The 19,605-nt window shown below is 35.5% G+C and overlaps 1 protein-coding gene and 1 long non-coding RNA gene across 2 annotated transcripts; one reads left to right on the top strand and one right to left on the bottom strand.

Annotated features, from left to right (window-relative positions):
• Positions 1-5,533: 5,533 nt before the first annotated feature.
• Positions 5,534-14,362, top strand: LOC117316877. Its single transcript, XM_033871663.1, has 2 exons — positions 5,534-5,684; positions 11,497-14,362. The coding sequence occupies exons 1-2, from the start codon at positions 5,601-5,603 to the stop codon at positions 13,312-13,314; spliced, it is 1,902 nt and encodes a 633-aa protein (XP_033727554.1). The 5' UTR covers positions 5,534-5,600; the 3' UTR covers positions 13,315-14,362.
• A 72-nt stretch (positions 14,363-14,434) lies between these two features.
• Positions 14,435-16,455, bottom strand: LOC117316878. Its single transcript, XR_004530025.1, has 2 exons — positions 15,199-16,455; positions 14,435-14,593 (listed from the first exon to the last, which is right to left on the bottom strand). It is a non-coding gene; the product is annotated as an uncharacterized LOC117316878 (long non-coding RNA).
• Positions 16,456-19,605: the final 3,150 nt, after the last annotated feature.

Genomic DNA, 19,605 nt, shown 5'->3' on the forward strand with positions numbered 1-19,605 from the left:
ATCTGTATCTAAATCAAACAAATCTGTATCTAAATCAAACAAATCTGTATCTAAATAAAACAAATCTGTATCTAAATCAAACAAATCTGTATCCAAATCAAACAAATCTGTATCTAAATCAAACAAATCTGTATCCAAATCAAACAAATCTGTATCTAAATCAAACAAATCTGTATCTAAATCAAACAAATCTGTATCTAATTCAGACAAAACTACTCGCTTATTTTCTATATATGTTAAATTAAGTTGGAACTGCAGTCTTATTGTAATACTGTTTACCTTGGTGTTGGAATTACAGATTTTGAAAAATTCCAGAGAGCTTTTGGTTAGTCTAGAACATTTATACTCCCTTAAAACGCTTCTTTCGTCAAAACGTTTGATTTGCCCTCTCTATTCACTACCATTTCTCATTTCAAACTTGAGGATTGCCTTCGTTTCTTGTTAAGGAAGATTTGTTTTTCCAGAAAGGCGATCGACGTTCAAGCACATGTTTGTGGACTTAACTGTGTGGTATTACTGTGTGGTATTGCTGTGTGGTATTGCTGTGTGGTATAACTGTGATGTTTTACTATGTGGTATTACTGTGTGGGTATTACTGTGTGGTATTACTGTGTTGTATTACTGTGTTGTATTACTGTGTTGTATTACTGTGTGGTATTACTGTGTGGTATTACTGTGTGGTATTACTGTGTTGTATTACTGTGTGGTATTACTGTGTGGTATTACTGTCTGGTATAACTGTTTGGTATTACTGTGTGGTATTACTGTGTGGTATTACTGTGGGGTATCATTGTACGGTATTACTGTGACGTATTAGTGTGTGGTATTACTGTGTGGTATTACTGTGTGTATTACTGTGTGGTATTACTATGTGGTATTACAATGTGGTATTACTGTGTGGTACTACTGTGTGGTATTACTGTGACGTATTACTGTGTGGTATTACTGTGTGGTATTACTGTGTGGTATTAATGTGTGGTTTTACTGTGTGGTATTACTATGTGGTATTAATGTGTGGTTTTACTGTGTGGTATTACTGTGTGGTATTAATGTGTGGTTTTACTGTGTGGTATCACTGTGTGGTATTACTGTGACGTATTACTGTGTGGTATTTATGTGTGGTTTTGCTGTGTGGTGTTACCCTGTGGTATTACTGTGTGGTTTTAATGTGTGGTTTTACTGTTTGGTATAACTGTGTGGTATTACTGTGTGGTATTACTTTGTGGTATTCCTGTCTTGTATTACTGTGTTGTATTACTGTGTGGTATCATTGTGTGGTATTACTGTGTGGTATTACTGCGTGGTATCACTGTGTGATATTACTTTGTGGTATCACTGTATGGTATTACTGTGTGGTATTACTTTGCGGTTTTACTGTTTGGTATAACTGTTTGGTATTTCTGTGTGGTATTACTTTGTGGTATTCCTGTGTTGTATTACTGTGTTGTATTACTGTGTTGTATTACTGTGTGGTATCATTGTGTGGTATTACTGTGTGGTATTACTGTGTGGTATCACTGTGTGGTATTACTGTGTGGTATTACTGTGTTGTATTACTGTGTGGTATTACTGTGTGGTATCACTGTGTGGTATTACTGTGTGGTATCACTGTATGGTATTACTGTGTGGTATTACTTTGCGGTATTACTGTGTGGTATTACTGTGGGGTATTACTGTGTGGTATTACTGTGGGGTATTACTGTGTGGTATTACTGTGTGGTATAACTGTGTGGTATAACTGTGTGGTATTACTGTGTGGTAGTGTAGTACCGTGTGGTTTTACTGTGTGATATTACTGTGTGGTATTACTGTTTTGTATTACTGGCTCGTAGTTTGTCATTCGACTTAGTTTTAAAAGAAATACTGCTAGAAATCTTGGGAATGATTGAATATCTGGTCGACAATTTTTGTGTTATGTTTTTATGACCATTCAGATCTTCTGAAGATATATCAACGATATGTTGTCTTTAGATAACAAAACTTTATACATGTATACCTTGTCAATCGTATATACCCTGCCGAACATGAAAACAAGGACATTTCTATTTGATAGAAAAACTTGATTTTAATTAGTTCCGAAAGCTTTCACATTTTTGCGATCTGAATCATCTTGGTCTCTTTTTTCTGTTTTCGATGGGTTCATTTCTCTCATTGTGGTTAATCTTTGGTCAATTCAACTTCATTTTCTCGTCAGCGTTTGGCATTGATAGCACGTCGACTGACTGAGCATGCGTGTTTTTGCTCATTCGTCATCGTGTTTTCGCTCGTTCGCCATCGTGTTTTTGCAATTTCGCTTCTTCGCCATCGTGTTTTCGCTCCTTCACTATCGTGTTTTCGCTCCTTCGCCATCGTGTTTTCGCAACTTCGCTCCTTCGCTGTTTCGCTCTTTCGATTTTCGCTCCTTCGCCATCGTGTTTTCGCAACTTCGCTCCTTCGCTCTTTCGATCTTCGCTCCTTCGCAGTCGTGTTTTCGCTCCTTCGCCATTGTGTTTTCGCAACTTCGCTCTTTCGCTCTTTCGCTCTTTCGATCTTCGCTCCATCGCCATCGTGTTTTCGCTCCTTCGCCATTGTATTTTCGCTTCTTCGCCATCGTGTTTTCGCAAATTTGCTCCTTCGCTCTTTCGATCTTCGCTCCTTCGAAGTCGTGTTTTCACTCCTTCGCCATTGTGTTTTCGCAACTTCTCTCATTCGCTCTTTCGATCTTCGCTCCTTCGCTATCCTGTTTTCCAAGCTTCGCTTCTTCGTTATAGTGTTTTCGCTCCTTCGCCTTTGTATTTTCGCCCATTCGCGTATAGGTTGAAGAAGCGAAGAAGTGATATTGGAAATTCGGGCCTAACGGAACACCATACACTGCAGACTGTTCACTATTAACCTCTTACATTTGAACGTTATGCCTCGATCTTACAACGTTACCAGCAGTGACAGCTTACAGCTAAGCCGTATAGTCAGCTCAATAGCTCATTTTCTATTTTAGCCAGACGTGTTTGATGTTTGTTGATGTTCCTAGTGGTTCCGTTGTCACCAACCAAATTCTCATTTGATACAAATATTAGCTTCCCAAAAAGAGGGATGTCAACAGCACTATTTATCAGTTAGCAGTTGTACTAAAATTTGACATTAATGGGTATGTTGAATCTCGCGTAGTTATACTAAGAATTTGTGATGTTAAATGGGCGAGCCTTCAGAGTGTTTCTTTCAGATGCATGTCTCTCCGATTTTACTGATTTCAGACATTAAAACAACAGCGCCACCTTGCGTACCACAGCGGAACAATGTCCGACAATCCTGTATGATAGGATTAATCAATCACATTTTGTTTGAAAATAATTTCCCCAATATTCCTCCACGAATGGTGACGTCACAGACAGCAGTTATCCAATTATTGCGTGTAAATAACGCTAGCTACCCAATCAAAGTAGATAGATAATTTATATCCATGTGCGATCCCCACAATAGGACTGGTACAACGACTAACTATCATGTGACTATTCAGTGATGGTAGCTAGCATGACATAATCTTGATCTGACCTAGATATTCATGAAGTTTGAGTGTGGTCGATGTAACAGAAAAGACTTTACCCTCCTGGAGCATATTTTTCTTTTGTTTAAGCATTGACGTCAATGTTTTTTTAGTTTCATCGGGGTATGAAAAAAGATTTGTTTGCAAACTGTCGTATACCTGTCAGAATTTGGGGACTCGCTATGTGTGGGTTGAGGTTATGAATGATGGCAGGCAACGAAAACAATGTCTTCCTTCATTTTATTTCTAGTCATCTCCTTTCCTCTCTCCTTTCTGGAGAGTTCCACAAACAAAAATATACAATAATACAATAGGAGTTGTTTCCCTTCTATTACCCATTTACCCTGATACAGAACAAAACTGTTTTAATCCGCGGCGGATTCTTACAGAAGTTTGCAAACAAATTCTTTTTCATACCCCTATGAAACTAAAAAAAAAACAATTGACATCAACGCTTATAATTGATTGTTGAAAATATTTTCTAATTTAAAACATGTTTTATGTACACTTTTACTGGTTTTATATGGAATTATTTTCTCAAATCAATACGCAACGTCAATTGTCGTGTTGTGACGTCACATTTTTCGCGCCATACTCGGAATTTTTTTCATTGTTGTATAATTAATTTTCTTTGTTTTCATGGTAAATACTCAAATGTGATTGGTCGAAAAATTCTTTTCATTCTTCTATGAAAGAAATTCCGAGAATGGCGCGAAAAATGTGACGTCACAATACGACAATTGAGGTTGCGTATTGATTTGAGAAAAATAATCCCATTTAAAACCAGTGAAATTGTACAGAAAACATGTTTTAAATTAGAAAATCATTTTCAAAACTAAATTATAAGCGTTGATGTCAATTTTTTTTAGTTTCATCGGGGTATGAAACAAATTTTGTTTGTAAACTTCTGTAAGAATCCGCTGATTCTTACAGAAGTTTGCAAACAAAATTTGTTTCATACCCCGATGAAACTAAAAAAAATGACATCAATGCTTAAATGAAAAAACAACCTGAACCAATCAGAAAGCCGCATTCTGCGTACAAACAATAGAAAAATTAATCATACTATTTTAAAGGTCGCCATTCAAATCTTTTGGTTCCTTTTCCCATCATTTTTATCTATTTCGAGTTAGAATTACGATTTGCATGTCCGAGTTTTCTGCCGTGTCATGAAGGTATTAAAACACTGTCGGAACAGAGACTTTGATATCCAACCGTAAAACACATAGGAGTTGTCTGGACATTCGTATCGACTACACCACACACAACGGAGACCGTTAAGTATACATACAACAAAAACAAATTCAGATGTCACTGATAACATTTAATATTTCCGATTGGTATAAGTTCAAAATATCATTTTCATTGCGGTATTGATGAATACACAGCAAAGTCACTTGCCGTGTTAAAAAAATCGTTAAGTCACTGTAACTTAAGCTCATTGATAAAGTCTCGAATTATTTAATTCAGTATTATATTATCATTCCATACAATAAAATTGTTTTTAATTAATTCTCAATATTAAAGTGGTATATATTCAATATTTAAGTTACAGTACATGAAAATTATATATTATTGCAATTCAAATCAAAGTATTATTGATTTTTAAAAGTGGAAATTATTAAAATAGAAATGCATTTTATTACATGTAAGATTTTTTTTTTTTCAGAATCCAGAGATATTTTGTACGAAAGCCGGTTGGGACCATTTTCGTAGAACAAAATAAAAAAAAATTCGCGTTATTACGCGAAACTAACGCGTTATATCGCGAAACTTTCGCGTAATAACGCGAAACTAACGCGTTATATCGCGAAACTTTCGCGTAATTACGCGAAACTAACGCGTTATATCGCGAAACTTTCGCGTAATTACGCGAAACTAACGCGTTATATCGCGAAACTTTCGCGTTATTACGCGAAACTATCGCGTAATAACGCGAAACTAACGCGTTATATCGCGAAACTTTCGCGTAATTACGCGAAACTAACGCGTTATATCGCGAAACTTTCGCGTAATAACGCGAAGCAGGTTATATAAGACGCTGAAATAAGTTCCGAATACATTGTACCATATTCTGACTATGGAGATGGAAAACGAAGATTTTTGGCTATTTCTGGCAAGGGTGTCCTCGGAAGATATCAAGGAGGGAATGAAGAAAGAAAAGGTATGTTTTTGGATTTGTACGCATGAATTATTAATTGTTTAATGAATTTATTTATTGCAGTCAGGCGTCTTACTTAGATATTTTCAGGAGAACGAGTTTTCTGTAAAGAGAATAGATATGCATGGTCGGTCACATTTGTTACTTTATGTAGTCCAGTAACTGAATCAGAATTGAGTTATGATGCAAATTACAACAATGAATTCAGATGTAACACAGATATGAAGATACCTTATGTTATTGTCCTTTACAAAGATGACTCAAATGATGACCAAAAGATATACAGCTCAAGAAAACATAGGTGTCACACAATATGTTTGTTCTGCGCCCGGCAGTAATCTATATTCATTTTGAATAAAAGTTTGCTAGAGTTGTCCATGGTCGTTGATTCGACAGAACCAGAGTGGTAATATAAGCTTCAAATCAACAATTTTCTTAAAACGCAAGTTCTGAATGTAGATGGAAATCGGTGCTATATCAAAAATTATCAATTTCATTACCTTTGACTTTCCGTTCGCTCATAAAAGGAGATGTAAATCCATTAAGTTAAACAGAAAAAAATCGTTCTTTTTGGTTTATTTCGTTCATTTTCAATTGAAAGCAATTAAAATTTGGTAGGGATTATAGCTTTGAGATGAAAGTTAGATAATGTAAAGGACAGGAGCTGAGGGGTAAAATTGTTAAATTAGCTCAACAATTGTCTTCATATTACAATGTAATGTAAGCCAAAGCAAGAAAAAAATATTGTGAACAAAATACCAGAATGTAGTATTGTACTACGTGCCAGACAAAAACATGCGACCAGACCAAAATTTTAGATCACATCAGACCAAGAGATGTTTTATAGCATGCTGAACAAAATGACTGAACCCACATGAGCTAACGAATTTGTTAATACGCATATCGCATGAGAAAAGTTGCAGTGTTCTCCGACTGCTTTCGTCACATTTGGCGACTTCAACATCAACAAGGTATCATTAGTTACATAGAATCTAACCGTTCGTTCTAGGCAAATCGCCCTTCGTCCGTGGTCCATCCTTAAGAATTTGAGGCTGATCAAGCTGTCAAGTGCTCAGTCATTTTCTATCTGAAAGTGACCGTTTTCCAAAATGTCAAAAACCAAGCTTCCTAGTATAAACCTTACATGTAATATATCAATTAACTTATTTGGAAAAAAAATAATGTTAACTGCAATGGATTTCCAATATATCCGTAAAGATGCATCATCGGGCAATTTTGGCTAAGTTTCATGTCGCTGTGATATGATAATGGTTGTGTCCAAGTAATGTTATAAACAGCCCGATATTTTTATAATATCAAGCTGTGATCCGAGGGGGCTTGTCAAATCGCCCTTCGTACGTGGTCTCAGTATCTTCTTAAACTTCTGATATAGCCTTTATAGGTTTCCCTTGGTTTTGAAAAGTGTCTATTTAATTTTGAACCTGTTCAAGACAGTCATTTTCAGCTCGTCTCTTCGAAGAAGAGCGAGAGCTTATGTTCTCACTCCGGCGTCGGCGTTGGTTTTTCAAATGTTAAGTTTTTGGTGCAAGTGTTGAAAGGCATAGTAATTAATGGTAATATGGTCCCTGTTGGGGTTAAACTATCCCCTGTTGGAGTTAAATTAAAAGATTTTTTGGGAAAAAAAACAAGATTTGTGAAATTATTTGGACTTGGAAATTTTGTTTTTTTCTCTGAAAAAAAGTTTTTGGTGAAAGTGTTGAAAGGTATTAATACATCATTTTATAATTGGATGCTGATAATTGGCATAGAGTCCCTCTGGAGTTAAACTATCCCCTGCCGGAGATAAACTAAAAGATATTTTTTGGGGGAGAAAAACCCAGATTTTTTTTTAATTTTGTGCAAATGTTGAAAGTTATTAACACATCACTTTATGATTGTACTAGGGTGCTGATATTTGCTTAAAGAGTCCATCTTGAGTTACACTATCCCTTCTTAGAGTGAAACTAAAAAAAAAAAAAAATGTGAAAATGCTCCATTAGAAAATTTATAGGGGCCCAAATTTTCAAGGTAGACAACTCTTATTAGGATAATTATCAAAATCCTGAAGAAATAGGTCCAAAAGCAATTATTTATTATATATATTCAATTCTATGCTGTTCTCCAACAGCTCTTGTTAAGATACAAACAGCAGTATTTGGCAGACATCAAAATACTTTGTACTAAGTATTTCTCTCACAGAATACTCATTCTTAATATTACAAACTTTCACACACCATACATCCTGTCTGGAGCATCCATGTAAAACAGTTCACACACACAAAATATCTCTACAGAACATTCATGCCATACATGTTGTACACAATATACATCCAACACTCATTATTCTATACATATAGTGTGTGTGTCCCATATCTAATACGTCATTTTAATATCAAAACAAAATTAAAACTACCCATGTGTATTTTTTATTGATTAAGAAACAGATAATTACAGGTAAAATATAGACAATAGCAACAACAAACACAAAGACTGCCAGACAGACAAACAGGCTGGTCACAAAGACAGACTCACAGACAAAGTTGCACAGACAACAAACAGATATGGACATACAGTTCAGAGAGACATGTGACCATAATATTTAGCAAGGTGTGAAGACATGTAGTTTTGTAAATGTTGTGTTTTATGATGATGTCGATTTCTTTACATTGTATCAATGTTTAATTTGCTGCAGCCTTATATATCTAAGTGACCCGTAACCAAAAAACTGTGTTTTTTTTAATAATATTGAAAGGAATTTAAAGAGCTTATAATATTTCTAGGCTATGCAGCAAATCTTAAACTTTTTGATATACATGTATTTCTAAAATATGCAAGTTACAGTTCCAGACTCGAACAAGATTTAACGTCGGAAGAGAACATAGGTGACCGAGTGAGTTGAAATTTAGAAATATTTTTTCAAAAGTAGGTCAAAGGTCAGTCAATAATAGAAAGGTCTTGTCACAAAGAAACCACACATCAAATACCTAAGCTGTATTTTTATCAATTTTGACAACAGTTTTATATAATTATAAACTTTAACTTAGTTGTGTATGGACAACATCATGTGTGGTATTTGCCTTAAAAAGTAGTGAATTTATTGTCAAAATATTGCAGTAGTGAATTTATTGTCAAAATATTGCAAAGTTCTTTCCAATTTTAGCTATAAACTTTGATAGAAAAAAAATTGTCCATATAGAATCACAGTGAGTGAAACCAAAAAAATCTGCATTTATAAATGTTTAATTCCTCTCACCTATAATTGAAAAAAAAAACAGTTATGTTTTAAAGAAGTTATGTAAGTAAACATTTTATAATTCTTATTATCTGTGCATGGACTTATTTTGAAAGTGTTGACAAGGCATTCCAAGTGAAGAAAGTTTTCTGTGTAAATTCCTTGTCAGTTCAAAATAGAGAGTTGTCTGTCGTTCAGTAAATCCAAATTCAACAATTATTTTTTTCAAAGATTTAAAAACATCAAATCAAAACAAGCTCTTATGTAAATTTCAACAACTAACATAGAAAATAATCTCTTTTAAGATCATCGATTAAGCATTAGTGTTGACCATTTTCCAACCACTTTGAAAGTAATATTTTATTACTTTTCTATCACTTTGTGTGTTTTGCTATCCTATAGAAATTTATGTGCAATAGACTATAGTATTTATCTTATTAAGGAAATTAATGTTAAGGTTTGAAAGTGAAATAAAGCAGTGACAGAATGGTGATACTGATTATTATATTCTGTTATAAACTTTGATTTGATTTTAAGTTCAATTCATGTTTTGCAAAAGTGTGTGTAACCCTGGTAAATGCTTATAGCCACAATATAGCTAGAGAGATCTTCTCTTTAGCTTGATTGTTGAGCATATGACTAGTAAGCCAAGAGGTTCTGGGTTCAATCCCTAGCAGAGGCAGTGATTTGAATTCAATTCATTTTGCATTCTGTTACACATAATTAAGGTATTTTAAGTTCAAGTCCAAGTTCTTTATTTACCAAAAGCCCTAAGGCCTATAGGTATACAATATATGCAAAATCTATCCGAATAAGTGCAAATTTATCCCTAACTTATTGTAAACCTTTTAACCTGATGTGGGCAAATAATTTCACTTACTGATTCCTGCAAAGGTTTTTCTGATCTCTCAGAGTATAATCTGCATACACTTGTGATACTGAGAATAAAGCATAAGAAAGGCATATACTGTATTAATATTTATGCCTGTTATATTGTTATTGTTTACTCGATTGTTCATATTTCAGTATATGATATGAAACATGTGGGTGGTACTGGGTCTCCTTTGCGACAACCATGTTTGACATTGAATGAAACACAAGAGAATTCCCTCCCTACTTCATTGCAGAATAAACAACATCATGGAGTGTTTTAATTTGTGTTTTCAATCTTTCCTAAAAAAACTCACAAAAAATAGAAGAGTTTAGTCTATAAATTTCCATGAATTCAAATCAAAATTGTTTTTCAAAGTCAATCATAGGAATCATTCTAATAAGGTAATTTTCTTCAGTATAGTATCACAGACAATGCTTGAAGCCTATTGTTTTCGCAAATACAATTGCCCTCTTAAAAATGCTGTTTGATCATTGTTTACAAGCTTTCCTTATATATATTTCCCTCTCAAGAGATTCTATTTTTTTTTTACATTTATAACTGTTTTAATAACTTTTATAATATACATGGTCACTCATATTCAATCATTGTTGGATATTGTGGAGATGCCTTTAATTGATTGATTTTTTTACTTCACAAATTAGTACAAGTTTTTTTTACTATAATGAGATAACGTATACACCATATCACGTAACAAAGGAGCACAGGTACTTGGGGTAAGAAATTATATATTGTATATATATACTATATAGCCTCGAATTACTATAAAAAAATGGAAAATCGCGATATCTTCAGACGGTGGTGGTAGTCATACCTAGAAGCTAGGCACCTTCTACATTTTATATAGTAATACGAGGCTATAGACTAATTATAAAGGTTACACAAAGTACACTCCGAGTGTACATGTGTACATGTATATATAGTACAATATATAGTTTCTTACCCCAAGTATCTGTGACAAAGAAGTTGCTCTTTTCCATGTCTAGAGTCCCCTTACTTTCCTCTTATAAATGTTTTGTTGTGTTAATTATAACCAACAATCATCTTGCAGTCTAAACAACAGCGTAACACCAGGAGTCGTTGCAACTGATCGTGACATAGACCTACAGTATATGTAGGTCTATATATAACTGTTACTGTATATTACTTACTACATCGTTGTCATCAACAAAACTGAACATCAACGACCTGTCAAATAACCCAATTAGAACAATGAACCGAACATAAAAACATGGAAAAGAAATAGAAGATATTACCTATATAGTCTCAGTCATACACAACTCTAAACTGAAAACACTTAGACGAACATTTTATAAATGTTCGATAGATGTAAACCGGAAGCTAAATTGCAAGCAAAAAACCGGACTGATTCCGGAAAACAATGATACCAAAATGATCTAATTAGCTAATGTATCTATCTGATCAGTTCTATCAATTTTAAAGATGGTATTGATGACGGTCATATTGAAATTAATTCTAAACTTAACATTGAAACATTTAAAGACAGTTTCATCAATATTGGCTGACAAAAATACATGTTGTGAAACAACAAGAGTACAGATGACAGAATGACATCTAAAACTCTATAAATATATCTTACTTAACTTTACACTATTTTGATACTGTAAACTTATTAGGCCTATAGTGCTTCACAGACATAGTTTGACATAATTTTCTCAATAATTTTGCAGATTGGACCAGATCTGATATCGCTTATGACGGATGAGGAGCTATCGAAATACATCCCTTTACATGGTGAAAGACTGAGAGTCCGAAAATATTTAAGAGATCAAACTTCGACGAAAACAGGTGGAAAGCGTTCTAGTCTACTGAAAGTACTCCGGGAAAAGATAGAAGGAAGACGGAATCAAAAAGGGACGAATAATGTAACACAAGAAGAAAGAGAAGACATGAGGGAATCAAACAGACGTTTCGGAAACCGAAATGCAGAAAAGGATACACGAAAATTGGAGATTGGCTGGATTCACAAGACAGATGGGAAAAGTTTCCAAGTAAGGAGTAAAAAGGGAGGAGGAACAAGGAGACTGACACTTCGTAAAGAAACAAATAAACAAACATTGCTTGAGGAGGGTAAGAAGCTTTTTTTCCCAAATGGTGTTTCTCAACACGGAAGGGAACATGAATTTGATTTCGACGTTTGGGATTACCAAGACCGAAGTATGGACGAAGGTACAACGATTGGTGATATGTATAAAAGTACAAAGATGCCAGTTTTGAGATTTTATCTTGCCTCTATCAAAACTGTAAGGGATAATGATAACTTGATTCACATGCCAGATGAAGAACCGGAAGCAGATGATCTCCCAGAGCTGCATATTCCACAACGACGACCAGTAAATGCACAACTTACGTCATCATCGACAGACATGATATCAGAAGCCATGCAGATTGCTGGTATCGATACCAACTTTGATATTGATGACGAAAATAACTACGAAACCGCGGCAAATGAAAATAAAGACACATTCACAAACGTAGACAGCGGAAACGAGATAGACGTAACACCGATACATGTAACATTGCACAGAGGTCAGGTCATGAAGGAACTGATTGAAGCTTTCAAGGCAATAGAGGATCCATTGAACAAAATCATCAAGCCCCAACTGATCATGCCTAACGGTGAAATGGAGGCAGCAGAAGATGCCGGTGGCGTCACAAGAGATGTATTGACAGAGTTCTGGAATTCATTTTATACAGAATGTACACTAGGAAACACACATAAAGTACCATGTCTTAGGCATGACTTCGGGGAAATGGAATGGACAGCGGTAGGAAGAATAATCACATTTGGTTGGAAAGCTGTTAAGTATTTTCCTCTTCATATTTCACCAGCATTTATGCAATATTGCATATATGGGAAATTGGAGGAAGACATCCTAGACGCGTTCATGAAATACATTCCCCAAAGTGATGCAGACATACTAAAGGCAGCACTAAAAGATGTAAGTTCGGTAGATCAGGCTGAACTGTATGACATTTTCACACAGCATGAGCTCAAGCGGGTCCCAAGACAGGCCAACATGGAACGGATAGTACGCGAAATGGCCCATAAAGAATTAATTCAAGCCGCCATGTTTGTCATCGACTGTTGGAGCCCACTTTTAAAGAAGATGCGTCTGCCAGAAAACCTACAGTCTCTTTATGAGAACTTGGCACCGAATCCAAGACGTGTGATCAAGCTACTGAGATTTCCAGAGGACATGTGTGCTGATGCTACAGCTACATCTAATCATCTAAAACGCTTTATTAGAGAGATGGATGCGGATCTGCTAACGCGCTTCTTGAGGTTTTGTACCGGCACCGATCTCCTCACTGAGGAATGTATCACAGTTTCATTTGTCAACGTAGTTGGACTTGCACGTCGTCCAGTGGCCCACACATGTTCCTCCTTGTTGGAACTACCAAAACAATATGAAAATTTTTTGCAATTCCGATCAGAATTTGTCTCAATTTTGAATGCCAATATCTGGGTAATGGATATCATATAGATAAAGGCTTATGTCAATGTGAACGTTTGTGTTCTAAACATGTGTCAGGTAGATACAAGGAAACGTGGTGGTTCAAATTTCCAACACCAGAGCATCTTCAAAAGGTATTGTGGAGTTAATACAAATTTGTTACATACTGTTTGTTTGGTTATAATAGTCAAACATTTATTTTATCAAATTATTGTGAATACCAAGGTAGTTTGAAAACCATTATGTTATTGTCTTTTCATATCTTTCCGAAGTTTGATATGTATCGCTAGAGAAGATTTATGTCTTGTTCCATACTTTCCATTGCATGCTTTGTTTTTCACACACGGTTCAAGTTAAAATACAGACATGTTTACAGACTAATTTCATTTAATTTGTCAAGAGAAATTGTTTGCATACTGTACATTTTGTTACATTAGTTACATTGTAGTTCTAAAATGAAAATGTCACTTTGTTCAAAACACTAAGAAAGAATAAATCAATGTACAAAATCAGCAAAAGTTATAACTAGAACTCAAATTAAAATGTCATTGTGTTCAGATGCAAAGTCAAATAAGTGTTGACTAGACCTAGAACTAAAATTTCTTTTTCTACCAAAACAAATTTAATGTACACTTGACCTCTGGCCAATAACAACTTCATCAAAAATTGTGAAATTGTAAAGTGATATGATGTTACATGAATAAAAGTTAATACATTTTTTTTGGACTCTGTATTATCTTACATTATTATTATTGGACAAAGTTAAACACGTGCACAACGGACACATGAACTTAAACACGACTATCATATGTTGCTATATTGTATTTATGGATTCTTTAGGTGGGGGGAGGGGGGTTTCGACTGACATTTGTAAGGAGAGTCTTGTGTGACTGCCTTTGCGGTTACAAGACACTAAATTACTGGTACATAATTGGTTAATGTCATTATTTATTACCAGCGTACATAGATGCACCTACTAACGTATAGATATTAACATACAGGTGTTATGTTCTTAAGATGAAACTACTGTGTATACACATTACACAAATAGTATTAATGCTTTTATATTTCCAGTACATTGTACTGCTTCATTTTTATCCGATAGTCTGTAACTGTACACCTTCAAGATAAACCTGACGCAAAGATGTAGTACGTGTTGGTATTGGTTTTATTGTAGTCAATTTCCATCCAAATTTATCCAGGACAACATAAATCTGGTGATCATGATGAAAAGACTTGAACTTTAACCTCAGTAATGGTAATAGTCCTCTTATAACATCTTTTCTTGTTATTCTTGTAATAGTGAAGACTGTAACATACAGAAACATATATCTAATTACATTTTGGTATTAAAAACATATTGCTGAATTGAAAATTATAAATTGACATAGTTGTTCTAGGTTTACCAGCTGTATCATAACCTATAAACATCCATAAATGACCGATTATAGCACTAATTTTGCTATAACAATACACAGGTCGACCTGTATGACAGTATAGGAAGAAAACTATAAAAACTCCGGTTGAAAGAGGTTCCAATATACAGAGGCTCCGGTCTGAACAGGTTACATCATAAATTGGTACCGTGCCATACGGCTATAATTACACTTGATAATCATAATCTTTTACTATGGTATCATAGGACATGACATACGACTAAACTTAATATAATTCCCAATAATTATCTCTTGTCCGTCACAGAACAACAAGTTTATGATATAAAATTTATATGCGAAAAAATGCACAACCGAGTGTGTGGGCCGAAATGACTACACGCGGCCATGTGCTTCAACAAGTATCATAGTATGGGACAAAATACAGAAAAATATAGAAATTATCTAAGCATGGGGGTCATAAACATCATCAATTAAACATATATGATTACTGCATCATTTCGGCTTGATTGACACTTACATTCAAGGCTCGACCAAGCCTATATCAACATTTCAATAGGAATAAAAACAACGTGCTTCGTCGTTGTAATGGCCGACTGTTCACATTAATGACGAAAAAGAGTTCCAGTAAGGGCAGTAACTCACATACGAAGCCTTGAATTAAAGGGAGGTTACTCCTCAGATCTTATAAACAAAAATGTATCCAAACGTGTAGCAGAACATCGTGACCAAATACATCTAAATCTCCAAGTTTTAAGATTATATTATGTGGTTAAATGAGGAATTGAATTCCTGACGAAATTTTGATAAATTAATATTAAAGTAAGATTTATCCAAAGCTGTGTATAAGGTATGACATTAGCAGCTGTGATTAATTAATCGATGAAACTTTACAAGTCGTTGACTTTCAAAATATCCATTGACCGTATTGAGAAATCATTTACGCAAGAATCCAAATGGAACCATTCCGAATGTTTACTACATATGCATTTGTGACCTCATAGATTTATCCTTCGAAATATGATTAGGCTAATAATGACATATTCATGGAGTTATTTTAGTTAATATCCATAAAAGCATAACAGGATAACTTTCAACTTTTAATAAAAAAAAGAAAGAAAACAAAGATACTCTTCGCAGTGGTAAAGACCAAGTTATAACTACGAAGTGACCAGACGGTAATTCGTGGGATGATTTAAATGTGAACTGATTTTAATAAACATTTATTATGTGTATCAATAGAACATGCGTTCTGTTACACTGTGTATCATAGTAGCGATAGGATCAATTCTCTCAGATGGATATACAATTTTTTCGCGTCCTCGGCCTCGTCAGGAAGAACATATCCATTTTCCTCCATTAACACAAGGCAAAGTTCTCTGACAGTTTCATCGCATGGAAAGTCTGACTTCGGGGTAGTTTCTTCAGCACAGACGTTTATTTCTGCCTCATCTACATAACAAAGACAGTGTCGCTTGTCAAAAAGTTCTGGTAGTGTGTACATCATAATTGGTCTATTTCCACCACGCATCCTCATTCTTCCAGAGATGGTATGTGTATTCCAGATTTCCACCAAATTATCCAAGTCTTTCTGCAGAAATGAATCAAATTTCAAATTAGTATTAATTACAGACGATTACATATACGGGAACCGCAATATAGACCGTGACACACCAACGACACACATTCTTGCTATGGAAATTGTTAAAGGAACCCAGAGACCTATATTAATAAAACAATTAGTATATATTTCATTTTCCGAAATTTTGGCCCCCACACCCCTTGCCAAAAAATTAAAAAAAAAAAATCGGTTCGCGCCTACGGCGCTCGCATTACCACTAACTTACTGGACCCCCCCCCCCCCCCCCCCCCCCCTTTCTTTCCTGGATCCGCGTCAGTGACGGTTCTTAAAAGGCAAAAATTTACAGGTCATACATGTTCCACGAATGAAAACAATTGTTTTTCAGCACGTATATATAATAGCGGCCATCTTATTCGTATAACTAGTTATTTCGTTATATCTATAAACCTATCGTAAGCTGTGCGGTTTGTATCGCACATTCGTGCGCACGATGTCTGCACGATGTGCGCACGATGTTTTTGGAACGTTGTGCGATCACACAACTGTATAAGGCAATTACTCTTTCATAAGCCATCAAATAAAAATCTCTGATGAAAGCACAATTGCTACACTGTAATCATAATCATGTCATTATAGAGCATACACGGTTTGAATCAGTCAAAACCTGAAAGAGCAATTCTACGGATATATACAATTTCACAACGGACAGACAACAGATTGCGCTTGAATATGTAATGAAAAAAAAATAGAAATTAAAACTTTCGGCGTTAAAGGCGCCATTTTTTTTCTTTAAATATTTTTAAGACGTACCTGAATCACTCCCATAAAGCAAAACTGCAAAAGGCTTTTATCCAAAAAGTCCCCACAGAACGCATTGTCTCCCATTTCGCTAGACAGGTCCGCAAATAGATCCATCCAGAACTGTCCAGCTTCCTTTCGTAATATTCCCCAAAACCACTCTATTCTTTGATTGTGTGTACTTTTTCCATATAAGAAACTATTGTCAGCCGCAAGAGCGTCATCATGACCACGTCGGAGAAATTTTTGCATTTGTTCAATATGAACATTTTCCGTTCCCATGTCAGCTCGGATTCTTTGTGGGCATCCCTTGCGACGTTGTACAGCTTTGATATAATAATCAGCAATAACTTTGGGATCACTGTTCGTTGTATTTGCCTCCAACCAGACAATGTTCCTTGAAAACCCATCGATGCAACCATTGATGGCTATTCCGTATGGCTTCAGTTTATCGTAGGAGTCGACATGCCAGACGTAATCTGGACCATTGCTCACGTACTGCCGTCTATGAAGTCTTCTCCGTTTCCGGTTTGCTATCCCTTCCGGATCCAGAATTTTCATTAGATGATACACATTGTCACGAGGAACAGTAAATCCAGCATGTAAACATTTGTTGTGCATCCATCTGTATCCATGACGCTGTCCAGAATTTTGCAGTTCATTGAGGATGAACAATGCAACATTGGATATATCCGAAAAAAATTTCCTTCTAGTTAAACGCAGTCGTTTCAAATAACGTTTAAGTGTTGTCTTACTTAGAACAACTCTGTCTACTATTGCTAGAAAACTCAAAATTTCAGCTTGGGAAAGCCCAAGCTCAAAATAAAATCTTACTAAACTATCGTGCTTCATGCTGTTACTCTTCAAAAGTAAACGACACTTCTTATATATATATTGTTTCGCGATATAACGCGTTAGTTTCGCGTAATTACGCGAAAGTTTCGCGATATAACGCGTTAGTTTCGCGTAATTACGCGAAAGTTTCGCGATATAACGCGTTAGTTTCGCGTAATTACGCGAAAGTTTCGCGATATAACGCGTTAGTTTCGCGTTATTACGCGAAAGTTTCGCGATATTACGCGTTAGTTTCGCGTAATTACGCGAAAGTTTCGCGATATAACGCGCTAGTTTCGCGTTATTACGCGAAAGTTTCGCGATATAACGCGTTAGTTTCGCGTTATTACGCGTTAGTTTCGCGTTATTACGCGAAAGTTTCGCGATATAACGCGTTAGTTTCGCGTTATTACGCGAAAGTTTCGCGATATAACGCGTTAGTTTCGCGTTATTACGCGTTAGTTTCGCGTAATTACGCGAAAGTTTCGCGATATAACGCGCTAGTTTCGCGTTATTACGCGAAAGTTTCGCGATATAACGCGTTAGTTTCGCGTTATTACGCGTTAGTTTCGCGTAATTACGCGAAAGTTTCGCGATATAACGCGCTAGTTTCGCGTTATTACGCAAAAGTTTCGCGATATAACGCGTTAGTTTCGCGTTATTACGCGTTAGTTTCGCGTAATTACGCGAAAGTTTCGCGATATAACGCGTTAGTTTCGCGTAATAACGCGAAATTTTTTTTATTTTGTTCTACGAAAATGGTCCCAACCGGCTTTCGTAATTTTGAGAGTATTCAGACGGACGTAAGAATATCATTTGTTCGCCATGACATAAAATAAAATAAAATTTAAAAAAATTATTAAAAAAATAGGAACTGCACGCGGAGGTCCGAGACACCCTGAAGTATGATTGCCAGCGATGTGAGTAGTGTCCCCCGAGGTAATCCGAATGGTATTATGTTTTATTGAAAACGATACGGATACTGAGGACAGCTCGGTCTCGCTGGGGGGTTCTTTGGACAGTTATAGATTTTTCGAAGTCGTGTCTTATCCAGGGCACTCATAACCGTAGACTTTCCAATCCTGTTCAGGTTCGTCCCTGTATTCCGCTTTGGCGATATGGTAACCTTGCCATCGCGCGAGAAAGCCTAAAATGACGTTACATAATAATGTTTTATTTCAACTGAAAACGACACGTAGAACATGATGTTGGAGTGGTTTTGAGTGGTTTTGAGTTTTTAGTGGTTTGGAGTTTTGAGCAGTTTTGAGTAGTTTTGAGTGGTTTTGAGTGGTTTTTAGTTGGTTTTGAGTTGGTTTGAGTAGTTTTGAGTGTTTTTGAGTGTTTTTGAGTGGTTTTGAGTCGTTTTGAGTTTTGGATGGGTTTTAGTTTTGAGTAGTTTTGAGTGGTTTTGAGTCGTTTTGAGTTTTGGATGGGTTTGAGTTTTGAGAAGTTTTGAGTGGTTTTGAGTTTTTAGTGGTTTGGAGTTTTGAGTGGATTTGAGTGGTTTTAGTGGTTTTGAGTTTTAAGTGGTTTTGAGACAATATTTTTTTTTCAACTGAAAACGACACAGTACGTAGAACATGATGTTGGAGTGGTTTTGAGTTTTGAGTGGTTTTGAGTGATTTTCAGCTTGAATGGTTTTGAGTTTTGAGTGGTTTTGAGTAGTTTTGAGTGGTTTTGAGTTGGTTTTGAGTTGGTTTGAATAGTTTTGAG

This window comes from Pecten maximus, chromosome 18, assembly GCF_902652985.1.
Source record: "Pecten maximus chromosome 18, xPecMax1.1, whole genome shotgun sequence".
Lineage (NCBI taxonomy): Eukaryota > Metazoa > Mollusca > Bivalvia > Pectinida > Pectinidae > Pecten > Pecten maximus.

Excerpts from the sequence above, each read along its gene's own strand:
- LOC117316877 (XM_033871663.1), top strand. The coding sequence starts at position 5,601 with ATGGAGATGGAAAACGAAGATTTTTGGCTATTTCTGGCAAGGGTGTCC. Across the intron at positions 5,685-11,496 it reads AGGGAATGAAGAAAGAAAAG|ATTGGACCAGATCTGATATC; the intron begins GTATGTTTTTGG and ends ATAATTTTGCAG.